This window comes from Rhizopus delemar, genomic scaffold, assembly GCF_000149305.1.
Source record: "Rhizopus delemar RA 99-880 supercont3.1 genomic scaffold, whole genome shotgun sequence".
NCBI classification, from domain to species: Eukaryota; Fungi; Mucoromycota; class Mucoromycetes; order Mucorales; family Rhizopodaceae; genus Rhizopus; species Rhizopus delemar.
In genome coordinates, this window is record NW_027137827.1 from 3,234,227 (window position 1) to 3,249,045 (window position 14,819).

The 14,819-nt window shown below is 39.0% G+C and overlaps 4 protein-coding genes across 4 annotated transcripts; 1 reads left to right on the top strand and 3 right to left on the bottom strand.

The window, feature by feature from the left end:
• Nucleotides 1-154: 154 nt before the first annotated feature.
• On the bottom strand, nucleotides 155-5,515 carry RO3G_01267 (uncharacterized protein; the record flags this gene model as incomplete). The annotated part of the gene is made up of 4 exons (XM_067655858.1): nucleotides 155-1,527; nucleotides 1,587-4,697; nucleotides 4,764-4,804; nucleotides 4,872-5,515. 4 exons carry the CDS (start codon nucleotides 5,513-5,515, stop codon nucleotides 155-157), a joined length of 5,169 nt encoding a protein of 1,722 aa, XP_067511959.1.
• Nucleotides 5,516-6,923: 1,408 nt separating this feature from the next.
• Nucleotides 6,924-8,191, bottom strand: RO3G_01268 (uncharacterized protein; the record flags this gene model as incomplete). Its single annotated transcript, XM_067655859.1, has 2 exons — nucleotides 6,924-8,127; nucleotides 8,187-8,191. 2 exons carry the CDS (start codon nucleotides 8,189-8,191, stop codon nucleotides 6,924-6,926), a joined length of 1,209 nt encoding a protein of 402 aa, XP_067511960.1.
• A 2,978-nt stretch (nucleotides 8,192-11,169) lies between these two features.
• RO3G_01269 (uncharacterized protein) lies at nucleotides 11,170-13,589 on the bottom strand (the record flags this gene model as incomplete). The annotated part of the gene is made up of 3 exons (XM_067655860.1): nucleotides 11,170-12,194; nucleotides 12,254-13,192; nucleotides 13,310-13,589. The coding sequence occupies 3 exons, from the start codon at nucleotides 13,587-13,589 to the stop codon at nucleotides 11,170-11,172; spliced, it is 2,244 nt and encodes a 747-aa protein (XP_067511961.1).
• A 471-nt stretch (nucleotides 13,590-14,060) lies between these two features.
• On the top strand, nucleotides 14,061-14,651 carry RO3G_01270 (uncharacterized protein; the record flags this gene model as incomplete). Its single annotated transcript, XM_067655861.1, has 1 exon — nucleotides 14,061-14,651. The coding sequence occupies one exon, from the start codon at nucleotides 14,061-14,063 to the stop codon at nucleotides 14,649-14,651; it is 591 nt and encodes a 196-aa protein (XP_067511962.1).
• Between the last annotated feature and the right edge of the window lie 168 nt (nucleotides 14,652-14,819).

Consider the following 14,819-nt stretch of genomic DNA (forward strand, 5'->3'; position numbering starts at 1 on the left):
CTTAATGAAGCCCATGTTTGTACTTTAAATTGGATAAATAGATGAAAGATCCGTTTATTAAGCATAATACATATATCGGATACAATAAGCAATATACGTTTGTAAAAAGAAAGGAAAGAAATAAAAAGTGAAGCTAGTTATTATATTTTAAAGTTTAAACAGTAGTGGATGGAGTAGTAGTGTCAGAGTGAGCTAGAGCAGCCGGTGTCGCAGCAGCCGATGCTTCGGTAGTCGTAGGCGCAGGAGCTTCGGTGGTGGGCTTGGCTGCCTCGGGGGTAGTTTTAGCAGCTTCGGGAGTAGTCGCAGTAGCTTCGGCGGTAGTTTTGGGAGCTTCGGTGGTGGCAGGCGCTTCGGTGGTGGCAGGAGCTTCGGTGGTGACAGGCGCTCCAGTGGTTGCTGCTGGTTCGGGTGCTGTGGTACTTGCGGTCTGTACGACAGTGGTTGTACTGATAGCTGCAGTTGTCGAAATGGGCGTAAGGACAGTCGTGGTCGAAAGAACAGGGATAGAGGTAGCATTGACTATAGCAGAAGCAGTTGCGTTTGCTTTACCATTGATCATCTTATACCAGTCAATAAACTGTTGAAGAGAATTAAACTTGGGCATAGCCATCCTGCTGACAGCCATCAAACCGGTCGTCTCACCATTCAGAGCGGCACATGTGGCAGGGAAAGTACTGGGATCAAGGAAATCAGAGAGGCCAGACACCCAAAGACTGTAAGGCACATCGTCTTGATAATAGTACATGTTCTTGGCTTGATAGCCATCTCCAACGGTCACCGTGACATTTTGAGTGACGTTATAAAGACTGATAGAATCCATCATGACATTGATAGCCGTGTCAAGAGAGGACACGGTCACTGGCCATTCCGGCGTTTGAACCGAAGATTTTGCAGGAACGGTGAGCGGGCTAGGAAGGACATAGTCAATTGAGCCCACAGGAGCTTGCTGGCCTCGGATCGGTCCACAACGTCCATAGTGAGTGACGGCAGCATGAACCTCAGTCACCTGGAAGGGTGTATCCAACGGGTTGTAGAGCGTGATGACGGCCTGCGCCTTACCTTCAGCAACAGCAACAGCATCCGATGTCACATTGATATTCGTCACAAGACCACCCTTGATACCCGTCATGGAAGAAGCCAACTTGACGCTAGACAAGGCAGGTACGAGTGGAGCAATCTTGGTCGAGCTTGGGGAACCGACGATCATCATGGGCACAGTGGCGGCTGTGAGGTAATCCGAAAGGACTTGCATGACGGCCGCTGTGTTGGTCGCGCCTTCACCCAGGTGCATTGCGATGTCGTAATTCTTTGCGCCAGGTGGGATCACGGTGTTTGTCAGGTATACTTTACCGATCACAGCATTGCTAAACTCAGGCATCACGACGTCAAAGTTGATGTCACCGACCGTGATTGTGATGTTGGACGGATTGGTGAGTTGAACACTGAGATCAATGAGAATATAATTTGAAGTACCACCGACGACTTTAAGACTCTGTATTTGTGACACTCCACCAAAGTCATTGAAACCTAAACAAAATGAAATGTAAGCATGAATCATCAGTCTGCTTTTTTCTCTGTTACTTTACCATTCAAGGAAGTTGTCACATCAAAAGGAACATTAGGCAAACTAAGGGTACCAACAGGTGTTTGAGCAACCGCGTTTGATTGACCCTTTAATCCAAAGGAGACACTGGGCTTCAAAGTCAAGAGCTGAACAAAGCCCATGAAGGTTTTCTGAGAAGCAACCTTGAAAGGAATATCAGAGAATTTAGTGGTCACGACCCCTGTAGCGCTTGTGGATGCTTCTGAATTAGGAATACTCAAACTAGCCACAGTCTCTCCATTGTAAGTGGCCTGGACCTCCATGCTCAATTGACTGACACCCAAGGGGAAACCAAATGGATTCTTGAGCTGTGCTTGGACATTGTTTGAACTGGTAGGTGGTGCCCAGGGATCTTTGGTGAAATCAAGTTGCATATCATTCATTTGAATAGCAGGAATGAGAACAGGAACTGAGCCCGGGCCTGGCAAGACAACGTTCTCAATAGTAAGTGTCTTGAAGGCGGTTGACAACCAGCTCACTTCGCCACGAGGGCCTGAACCCGATACACCTTTGACAGTGAGGGTTGTGTTTTTGTTTGCAAGATAGTTTCCAAACACTTGAGTGATCGCATTGATACCTTCACCAGGATCTTGAGGAACAAGGCGACCCTTCATAGTAATAGCGGATGTGGCCTTGGGTGAGAACGTGACGTTGCCAGTAGCAGAAAGGGGCCCCAGATCGACCGATTTGAAGAAGCTCTCAAAGGTCACACTGGAAAGATCGAATCCGATTTGACCAGGGTTGTAGATTTCAGTGTTGGCAATCAAGGTAATGCCACCTTCAGGATCTTTTGAAGGCAAGTCAAAAGATCTGACTGTCACAGCATTCTTGAAGCCGTTTGAACCACCCAAGGTCACGTACTTGTGAAGCGGAACATTATCAAACGTAAAGCCAAGAGCGGTGACCGAGACACTATCGGAAGTAATCTCCCATTCGAAATTCTCATTGTTGATCATGAAGGCAGCAAAGGTAGCCATATGATCCGCATTGGCGACAGTAAAGGTACCTTGGACATCAAATGAAGCACCCGCGTTCGCCTTGGCTTGAATGTTGGACATGGTGACAGTACCCAAGGTGAGACCACGCCAGGCAACCGTCAGTGGCTTGGGGAAGCTGATCGTGGCATCCATAGGACCGGTCTTTGTGATGCTGCCCTTCATTTGGGTATTAAATGATCCGTCTGTAAAGGAAGACAAGAGGATGCTATCAAATGAGAGAATGGAACCAGCTACAATTTGAACAACAATAGGATAGCCTACGATAGGAATGAGCTGACAGACAGAGCTATCTGTAGCCACAGCCACACTTGATTGAGAAAAGGAGAGATCATCTGTGTACTGTCCGATGATAATACCAGAGGTAAGAGATAGATCTACCTTTAAAGCTTTCATAGCATCCATTGTATATTGAGAGATATTGAAGTTGGAAAAGAGACTAGAATCCGCTTCAACATTCTGTTGGCCTTCGACACTAAGGCCACCCAAGGTGTACAAAGCATCCAGTGGCTTTGTGTCTAGGCTTGCTTGGACAGCCAGTGTTCGGAGCAAGAGGGCGATTGCGCTAGGTTCGAGATTCATTTGCATATTCAATGGGTTTGACTGGACAGTTGATTTTCCACTGATCACGATCGGATTGCTACTGATATCTTGATCAATGTTACCCAAAGGCATACCCTGATAGGTAACAGCAGCAACCACCTTGGAGATACTCATGCCAGCACTGAAAGGGTTGGCAATGCTGACTTTAACACCAGAGACACTTGTGGTTACCGTATCAGGCAAGATACTTAAAGCAGATCCTTGGATGAGTGCCGTTTTGAGCCCAGGAAGGGTCGACATCAAACGAATGGCGCTCAGGCCGCTAGCAAGCGAAGCAATGTTGGTAGAATTGGCAAAACCAGAGATATCGACATCATTGTTACTTCCCATGACAAATGTACTCAACAATGTCTGTCCGACTTCAGACGACTTGGGATCAAACACAGCCGAAGCGTTGACCGTATTCGAACCACGGACCAGGTTCAGGTTCGATAGGGTAACAAGGCCTAGTTTGGTATCGCTTGCGCCCATGTCGAAGCTAACGTCGCCTGTGGAAATACTGAAATCGGAAGGATTGTCCATCGTTACGCTGATGGCCAGGTTTAGTCCAGAGGAGGTACCACCGACGACATCAAGTGAATTGATGGTCGTGGCTGAAGAGTTCAAGAACTGAAGGCCGTTCAGAGCCGTAGGCACAGTGAAATTGATCCCGGTTAAAGTAAGAGGACCGATGGGAGTGATAGCCTTGGTGAGAGCACTACCAGAGACCATGAAAGGATAATTCTGGGATGCTGTGAGTTCATATGTATATTCATTAAAAATACTTTCTTGACCGGGAATACCAGAGATGGTTCTGTTATTCAGAGGGAATACGATAGTACCTTCAGCCTGGTTGCTCACAGCAGCGGTAAGAGGTGCCTGGATGACTGCAAAATTAGTTGTTTCCGTGTCAGAGGTATTGATGCCAAGACTGATATTTTGTGATAGTTCGGTAATGTTCAATGAGAAACCAAATGGCATTTGGAAATTGGCAGTAACAGAAGGAGCACTCAACGTGGGCGAATAAGGATTGGCCGTATTGAAGGCGAGATCAACGTAACCCATCTTTACGCCGTGGATTATTTTTAGAGGCTCAGGTGCACCCAAGGCGACATTGAGCTGAACCGATTGGAAACCTTCAGAGAGCCAAGTGATAGGATGAACACCATCAGGTGCACAAGAGATACCAACGGCAGAAGTGTTGGAAGAGATACCTGCGATATAATTGGAGAACAATTGGCCGATTTTATCCAGAGAGGCAGTGTCGTTATGAGGTGTCAACGTTCCCTTCAGAAGGATGGTGTTGTCGCCCTTTTGTAAGTTCACATTTTCACCAGTGACTGTTCCAAGAGAGACGCCTTCGTAGCCGATTCCCATATTGATTGTGCCCAGTTGAACACCAATGGGAGAAGGGCTTGTAAGGACTGTGCCCAGTTCCACAAGAATACCACCACCATTTGGAGCATCGGCAGGAAGCTTGAACGAAGATATTTTAACATTTGGGAAACCATTCATACCTAAAAATAGCAATAGAGCATGTAAGTCATACAAGCACTGTGGAGAGACAAGATTGTGTAACGTACCATTGAGAACAATATCCTTATTTAAATCCACTGTTGCAGTTCTGTTTAAAAGAATAATTATTATAAGTACAATGGGAAAAAGACACAAGTAATTGATTTTGGTCATACCTTGAGAGTGCAGTGATATCGAGTTTTCCTTTGAGTGTCCATGTGAATGTCTCAACAGCAAGCATTTGTTTTGAGAAGGCGGCAAAGGCATTCACATCTTTAATTGTAAACGGTGTAATAGCATTAAGAGAACCATGACCAGTAGAAATATGTGTATCGTTAAAAAAGTATATATCACCCAAGAGTGTGTTGTTGTAATAAACCTCAACCGGATTATGGAACTTGATAGAAGCCGAGAATGGACCAGTGTTGGAAAGTGAACTGTCCATGTTCATATAAAAGGTTGTATTGAGATCATCACCGTCACGTTTACTGTAGATGGTTCCTGCGAGAGCATCAGGTTTTGTAAAACTTATTTGAGCAGCATTAACAGTGATACCAGCATTGTTCATGAGCGTCTGAGCAATCTTTGGGAAAATAACATAGAGAATGAGAACAATGACTACAACAATAATAATGACAGAGATAACAGAACATATAATCCAGTACTTTTTTTTCTTGTAAAAAGGTTGACGTTGAGGAGGAAGAAAAGGTTTTTCAGAGTATTGATCCAATATATCGTGAGTGCGAAGATGTCCTCTAGCATCGTCGTCTCCATAATCGATTGGACTTTGATCTGAACGTTGGTCTAGATCGTGTGGCATTAGATTGTGAAAGAGTGGAGAATATAAAGAGTTTTTTTTTATAAGCAAAAAGAAAGAAAAATAAGGAAGTAATGCTTCTTTTCTCATATGTTATATTCTTGATCTGCCTTTGTACTGCAAAGGACAAATTATACTGAGCAATGTTGCACTGCTTCCAAGGAGAGGACAAAGTGGGTCATATTTTCTTTCCTTGAGTTCAGGAACATGTGCAAATCACTGTGAGACGAGGCAATGGCTAACACTCCCAAAGCTTTTACAATCGGTAATTTTTTGTCCCCTCTCTCCCCCTCTCCTATCCACTTGCTTGGATATTTTTTACTAAATCATAAAGTCATCTGATTAAAAACAACTCTGTATGACATTGGTATTTTTTTTTTCAATCTTCTTCACTGCTCTTGGAATTATTAGAATTCCTTAGGGATCAAGAATAAATTCATACTGTTTCCCATACTATAAGCATGATTTGGAGACATATGAGATACTCAATGGCAAAGAAGAGTGGGTTGATTATTTAAACATCAAGTTACAAATAAACAAAAAGGAATCTTTTATGAAACAGTTTCATACTGGTGAATGGTAACTCAATCAGTTTATTCATGAAAAGATATATGAGATTATCTCATGACTTTTTATAAAGCATCTTGATTTTTTTTGCTTTCAAAGCACAAAGACTCGTTTTATTTTTGTGACAAAGTACTAATATGGACATACCGCACTCAAGGGTTCATCCTTCTGATACGCACTGTCCTATTATGAATGTGGAGAATGGTATTACAAAACCTTAATTTGTGTAAAAGGGCTCTGCTTAAATAATAAACAGCTTTTATTAGATTTCTTAAACCCCTCTTTTAAAGTTTACATGTACTCTTCAATGTTATTTATCGAAAAAATAAGTATATTTAAACTATATTTGATATCAACTAATTATTTATGGGATTGATTGTTGTTTTACTTGTAAAAAACGGAGCCAGCTAGCTTTCAGTAATGATAGGGAATATAATAAAAAATACGTTGTAGGCAGTCTAGTAATATTAGGATAATGGTCTGAGTAAGAATAAATTGAGAAGAAGGGCAAACATAGATATTCTTTTATTTTTTAAACCTTGTTAAACAAGCCGTAGCCTTAGCAGTCAGTCTCAGACCAGATTCTTTTTTTTTTTAATGTTTATAATTCTACTAATTTCTTTAATTGCAATTATCCTATACTTGTATAATTAATTTATAGTATATGTTCAATTTTATCTAAACATTTTCGCAGAGAATATCAAAAGCATTGTAAATGCAGTAAGCTACAAATAATCTTTTTGCTCAAACCGATATACAAGAGCACCAGCTCCAAATATAAAATAAATGATTTATTATTACGATTGACAAAGAAAGGGCTTAATTTAAATATAGATACGTTTTACTATAAGCCATCTTGTTCAGCGTGAGAAATAAATAGAAATGAATCATCCAGACTCAAACAATAAGTTTTGTCTGGATCAGGTGAAAGCGTTCCGGTGGTTGGGTTGACTTGAGTGACATTACAAATCGTAATGGATTGCGTATGGTACATTGGCACCTTCTTGTACTTTAAAACTCCTCTAACAACAAGCCCATAAGGGTATCTAATGATACGCGACCATCGTTCATTTCCACTTGTATCAGCGCCCGGCGACTTGATTCGAATCTGACTGATGGCTTCCTTTAAAGGTCGTTGATATAAGCTGGATGGTATCGACAGGGGTTCGTCAAAGCGAGTCAAACTGCCGAGATATTCAGCTGGATCGATGGTTTGTACTTTGAGTGGTACAATATCACTAAACGCAAAGACACTAATATCCACATCTGCTATATGAATCATCCACCAATTCCGATTCTCTGCCCTCACTTTCAAATCAAATATAAGTTCCTTGTCAGTGGCCAAGACGCGTCCAATTTCAACATTCAGCTGTTCTAATGGTTTTGCATTATAGACGATGGCACAAATAAAGCAAGCGAATATCAAGAATGAAATCCAAATTGAATGATAAATGACATGTCGATAACTTTTTTTCACTGGCTTAGATCTCTTTTGGAGCCGAGTTCTTAGTAAAGGCGCATCCTCATCATCACTTGTGTATCCACCTCCTAGATCAGCATAGTATTGCATCGGAGGATACGTGTTTCTCTTGCTGAAACTGTCTTGCATTCGACTTAAAATCCCCTTCTTATCCAAATTAGTAAAGTGGTCCTTGACTGTACTACGTAACTTGGGTCTTCTATAGTAATTTTCATCTTCCTCTTCGTCTGCATCTTCTTCTTCCTGCTCCACTAATGGCGGTCTGTGATTCTGCCTGGATAATGTTCTTTTTAGCCATTCGCCTATTGTGTTGCTATGTGTCGGTATTCGGGTAGGTCTCGACTCATGAAACAATGTAGAAGGTGTTGACCTTACAGAGAGTGGTCTGTGCATACTTGATGACTGTACATCTGTCAGGTGATTGTTATCAGTGTTACTATAAGGGTATACATAATGCTCGTTTTCGTCCGAATCTTCTACGTTCGAAACCGCGTCTACCAGGTTGCGATGAAACACCTCTGCTGGGCTGGCTGTTCCATGTATTATCGGTTTCTTTTGTTTTTTACGACTATTCTGTTATGCAAAGAAGTTTAATAAACATCTCATTTTATCCTATTCATTCTTTACTTCATTTTTAGCTTGTCTTCTCTTTTCACTAGTAGAAGGTTGAGGATTATTATTATTATTATTGGTTGAGAATGTAGGTGTTGAAGATGACATGATTAGATTGGGTGATTCAACTACTTTTGCTGCTGTATTTTCATTTTGTTCATCAGTGGGCTCAAAACGTGCTTTCTCAACTGTTATGTTTTTATCAAAATTAGAAAGTAGTAAATCCCGTCGTAGTGAAATGGGATGTTTATTATTATCGGTTGCTATATGGGGGGGGGTCTTTCTTGATGATTTCGAATTATTTTCGTCTTCTATTGACATATTTACAAAAATGTGTATGTGTGGCAAAAAAAAAAAAAAAAAAAAAAAAAAAAAAAAGGAAAGCAAAGAAATCATATTCAGTGGGTGCAAATGCAGTAAAGGGTAAACTAAATACTCCGATTGAAAACGGCACGCTTATTTATTATGGCAATAATTGTTTTGGTAAAAAAAGACTATCTATAATCAACAACTATGTTTTATCCATAGTCTTAATTTTTTACTATTAAATTTATATACATTAGAAATTTTTTACATCCCCGTTTCATTTGGTGTACTTTTTTTTTTTTATTTTTTACACATTCATCCAATCAATTTTGAGCATGCTTATTTTTGCTTTATACTTAAGATTACCAGTGCTAACCTAATTGCTCGAAGATTAAGTTCTCTTTTATATTATTTAACATTTCAGACTTTATTTTTGATGATCTAGAGACAGTATTATTATAAGCTTCCTGTGTCTTTAGATTGCCATTGTCTGCTAAATCAACCCTTGTTTCCTTCTTTATTGAGGTTGTTAGAAAAATTAACCATTTTAACAGTATAAGAGAGATCATTTTTACTCTTGAAACAAGAAATGCATGACTCTATAGGCCAGTTCGATCAGGACATGAATAACCAGAAAGATAGCTATTCTAGGATGTAACAGTGTAACTGAGGGTAGAGGTGAAAAAGGATTCACGTCCAAAAGACTATTTGAAAGGAATATTAAAGTCAAACAACTTGCATTATCCATGCTTTTATAGAAGATATAGATTGATTTATTAATATCAATACCGTCTATCCTTTCTTTCCTTGATAGAATCATTTTTTTTTTGCATTAAAATGAATACATTTGAAAGTCTCATTATTTAAAAAGAAATCTTGATACAAGCTTGATCAAAAAATATCGAAGACGAGCTAGTATTGGAGGTAGCGCAGATAACTGTAGAAATTACCAAATGAGGCTATGGTTGACAGTATCATGAACAGATTTTAAATCGACAAAAGCCAAGGTAGGTTTGAATTTGTAGTGAACGCGTAATATTTGGAAAATTTCAGCAAAGTAAAGAATTTGATCTAGTGACCCATAACTTTCTCTAAATCCGTTTTATATCATATTAAAGAGAGGAGTAAAAAAACGAAAAAAGCTCCCGAAGCGACTTTCACTATGATGTAGATATCGAATTTGACTAATACTACGATGTAAAATATAATTTCACTAGTTACAGCTTGAAAACATATATTATCGACAAAATCGAATCAATCAATTAAGTTCTCTGAAAGAATACCGAGCTAATGAACAGCACTAACGAAAATAGCAGATTGATGATGCTTATTAGTACAATGATACTACCTTTTTCTCTTGTTTTACTTTGTTTGATCATTTGAGACAGGCACTTTATTAAAATAAGGAAATACTGAGCAGCATCTCTGTTTAAAAAATTGCAGAACTTTTTATCATCGGCAATCCATCAGTGATGTCCTTCAGGATGTCTTTGTATATTTTGATTAACTTCATTGCTAGGATATGATCAAAACCAACGCCTTCATGTTTTCGCCGCACAACTTCAAATAAATCGTGTTCAATTTTTTGATATTTTTTTAAGAAAATATTTATTAAGCTTTTGTAATCTTGAAACTTTAAGCTTAATGACTAGATTAGATAATCATATAAACGAAGAGAGAGTACAATGGTATTATCATTGGAATCTACCTATCTTTTAGAAAATTCTCATGTATACCATTTTCGCAATACATTGGCTGGCTTCAAAAAGTCCAATTATTTTAACACAGCAAAAGTATTTGAGCCAAGTCCAGTATGCTTAAGAAGCTTAACTTATGTTCTACAAGCAGTCTTTTTAAAAACAGATATTTCGGTCCTTCACCTTGGAAAGAGAAGCGAACACTAAAAGCAATTTCGGATTACTACTAAAAGTATTGCTAAGCTGTTTGTCTAGACAGCCAATCAATCTAGCAACGTAATCATTTTGAGCAAAGTATTCTGAAACTGCAAAAGTATATTTTTCTATTTTTGTTACATGTTTAGACCAAATGGGCTCAGACTTATTTTTGCTTATCAAACAACATCTATCAGTAAATAGTAATTATACAAGTATTATAAAATTTATCATAATAGCAACAACAAAACAACATGCGAGAATAATCTTACCAATGTGAAAGTTAACACAAATTTATTAAAAGAGATATTTGGACGCTTACTTTTTACGTTTCAAAGCCACTAATAAACATGGCTAGTTTTAGTTCCAATGATTTAAAGCAGCATACTTTATACTAGTACTTTTACTTTGCCTCGAGAAAAAAAACGAATTTTATCCTTTTGATCATGGTATGTCTGCTTTATTATATACAAAAAGTGATGAAACGAACAATGTGTCTATGCTAATATTTAGTACAAGGATAACTGACATTCTTTGATTTATCTCAAACCTTTTGTATTGGATTTTTATCTTTTGAATCATTCATGAATATAGACATCGTTTTATCTCTTTACTCAGGGAAAATGTAATTAATGTAGAACTACAATTAATCTTTTTTTTTAAAAAAAATGCCCTCTTATATTAGTGCTATAAATCAGTAAAAACGCTCATTGATTGATATCATAATGCCTCTACCATATGCATTCGGATATATACAACAGTACTTTCAAAACGATAAAAAAATTTATTTAATGAAATATTTATACATAAACATTCACTTGTTTCACAGGTAATTCTTCCACTGGGTCATTTTCGTTCTCTACCGTCACACTTACAATTCTAGAAAACGGACAAAGTAAATCAGAAGGATCAAAATCAATTTCTGGATTTGGTAAGCAAGACGAGATGCTATCTTGAAGTTCAGCGCCACGGCTTTTCATGATTTCCATAGTTGTTGGCTGTCCATAAAAGTCAATCATCGGTAAATCTTCCCAAGCAGGCATAGAGGGCATTTGCTTCATTAGAGGTACGTGATAAAGGGACAGAGCATCCTTGTATTTCTCCTTTTGTGCTTTCTTTCTTAATTCGACATGACGAGTTGAGAGACTGACGGGTGGATAGAACATAACATATGGTCTCAAATAGGCCAGTTCCTCAAAGTACCGTCTCCACGACAACTTCCATTCGTTTGATCTTGATTCGGGCACATTGATCTCTTGCAGTCTGAATCCTTCACGATCGGCCAATCGTGTTGTCGCATAATCGTGGAACTCGCGCCAATGTTCTGGGAAAAAGAGAGCACCCGAGTGACTGGGCCATTGCATCAAGAAGGAGCCCTTGGGACGCTCATTGAACAATCGACGACCAGAAGGATCGGTCTCGATCAGCTCGGGTCGGTAAAGACTGATGCCAAACAGATGCTTGCTGGATCGACGGTAGCTCAGGGTAGCATACTTGGCCCAACTGTAAAAGTGCGGTGAGAGTTCAAGCTCGGTGTCGAGCATGATTGCATACTCGTCGTTGCTAGAAGGGTACCAGGCTTCAGCAAATCTGGCCATTTTGGGTGCAACTGCAATGCGGTGGGGAAGATACTTGTGACCGTGGGTCCAGTGGTAGTGGCTAGCCATCTGATGGATGGTGTGGTCAGTGGTATAGTCCATCAGAAGGGTTAGGTCCACAGAATCGCCCATAAAATAGGCTTTGTCGAGAGAGGCTAAAAACCTTTCAAAATTATTGTGTTTCTTATCAACATTCACCATAACTTTGATAGAAATTGAGTTCCACTCTGTATAAAAGTATGAGTTTTACCATCTTTTTTCCCTATTTTCTTATTTCTCTATTTACCTGCAAGAAGGTCGATAGGTAAATCAGTAAACCAAGAAGCATGGGAAATATCTCGTTTGGTTAAGTGGATGAAAGGTATATTGTTCAAAAGATCCATTTTTGTATCTGACAAAATCACTTTAGGTTGCATCAAATCCACAATACGTATTACATCTTCTGTGTTGGAAGTTTTAAATAGAGGAGCAGGTCCCGTACTACATTGTTCGAACTTCTTTTCCGATACAACTACCATCTCTTGTCCCTTTTTCATAAAATCACACGCAACTTTCTGCATCTCCTTTGTATGAACATAAATTAAGATGGCATTCTCTGGTATTCTTGTTTTCCAGCCTGCTGCTGCTTTCGTGCATGATGTCTTACGCTTGGTATTACCCCAGTAGCTTTGGTCACCTTCATCTGATGGAAGAAGAACAGAAAGTATTCCAGCATGTTCATAAAGTGAACGACTTGTTTCCTTTTGCCAGTATTTTATCCATGATTTCTTGAGCAACCAACTATCGCGGATTTCTTTCACGACTCGACTTTTATCGGTCCAAATACATTCACTGTCCTCTTGAACAGCCTCAGTCCCCAAAAGAGAGGATCCGTAAGCAGGCATGGATCCCACTCTGAGCAAGTATTCCAAATATCGCTTACCCGGAAGTACTTCGACATCCAAAACCCATGCATAATCCGTTTGAACTTCTGAAACCGCTTTGGCAACGTCGCTTTGTTCAACCCATCTTACTCGCTTGCCATCTTGTAATGATTGAGCTTGTTGCGCATTATCGCCCACAATCCAGATGAGATCAGGTACGACTGTTTGTGATAGAACGGCTTGAATTTGCTGAGGTAGCAAGGCATGCGTTTGAATTATGACTGTGACAGATGGGATAAAAGCGGCTCTAGGTAGCCGACGAAGTTCATCTAATGTATTTCCTTGAATTGTGGTATCCCTGGCTAATTGTTGAATAAATGATGATTGTATATGAGGTAAGGTAGCTGATGATGATGAACTATCTTTGTTTAATGTAACGTCAGTCTTTTAAGATGACAGATTGAACTATTTTTTATTACCTCCAATCAAGAGTTGTTCTAATAAAGTATAATCGGTGTATTGTGATGAATCATTGAAATGTAAAGATTCATGTGCTGTGATGATGGAAGAATGATAATTGAGGAATAAAAACAAGATGGATATACAGCAAGCAAATAATAAAAAGAATCGAGTTTGAAATAATTGCTTTACATGGCCTTTGTCTGATTTGGATTCTGAAGAAGGAGGGTAAAATGAATATTGTTTTGATTGTTTTCTTCTTGGACGAGTACCTATCCTTTCCAAATCGATATCTTCCATAGTCAAGAGATAACAATAAAATAAAAAAGGATAATGAAAGAAGGAATACTGAGATTCAAAATGAATCAATGAGAATCATTTACGTCATGTCACAAAGATATGATTGTCACTAAAAATAGGACACATGTCCCTGAAAAAGAAGTGAAGCATCAGGCTTCATTTTATTTTTATTTATTGAATAAAAAGCCCCACTAAATATGTGTGGCTAAGTTTTATGTTTAAACATGCTGTTGCTTTTGTCTATAAATAAAAAGGGCTTATTGACGCCACTTTTCTGTTTGATTACTTTAAACACCGATATTTTTTTTCCCTCTCTCTCTTTCTCTTTAGAAAAACCAAGCCTTTTCTTTTTCTTCTTCTTTTTTAATATACAGTGTGTATAATTGTGTGTACGTGTGTTTATAGATAGATAAGAAATAGAACATACATACACATCTTTTATGGATATGTATATATAAACATACTATACAAATGAAGATTCCAACTTATTCAACTATTGTACTATTATTTTTATCATTACTGCTTTCACCATCTGCCGCACAGAATGATTCATGTTTCTCACTTAGCGGCTCAACTACCTGTGCAGCTTTCCAGGACTATTATATCAGTTTAACTGGACTTGCCACACAATACCCATTTCTTAAAAAAGTGACAGATATCAAAACGTTTGATGCCGGCATGCAATCTTTTGTTACTTCACCGCAATTTTATCTAGCGCCCTTAGGCTGTACCAACAAAGCCAATGTTGCTAGTAAGATACCCTATGCACGTTATTCGATGACCTACTTGTGCTCTATTCTAATTCAGGATTCCAGCTATTCACTTCCTTGCAACTATAACCAGCGTCTATCACCACCACCTCTTTGTAAACAAACATGCTTTGATTTCATGGCCAGTGTGGAGAGCTTGACTGATAATACGGAGACTTGTCCCAACTTGCTGCAACAGAGTAGTAATATGGCCAATCTCAACTCTTCTTGTGAGTATTGGTCGGGATTGAACGGGACGGATTATTGTATGGTTGGTGTAGCTAACGAGCCTTATAATTGCGGTAATAATTAATTTTATACTTCATTTTTTCTTGATTTGTGGTTTATGATTTTTATTGTCTAGGATTTGAGGATATCACAGGCGCTTGTAGTTATTGCCGAACCAACGGAACGGACACATGTTGTCGCTCAGTTCACTGTCTAAAGATTTCAGTAGGAGCCATTATTGGTATCGCTATTG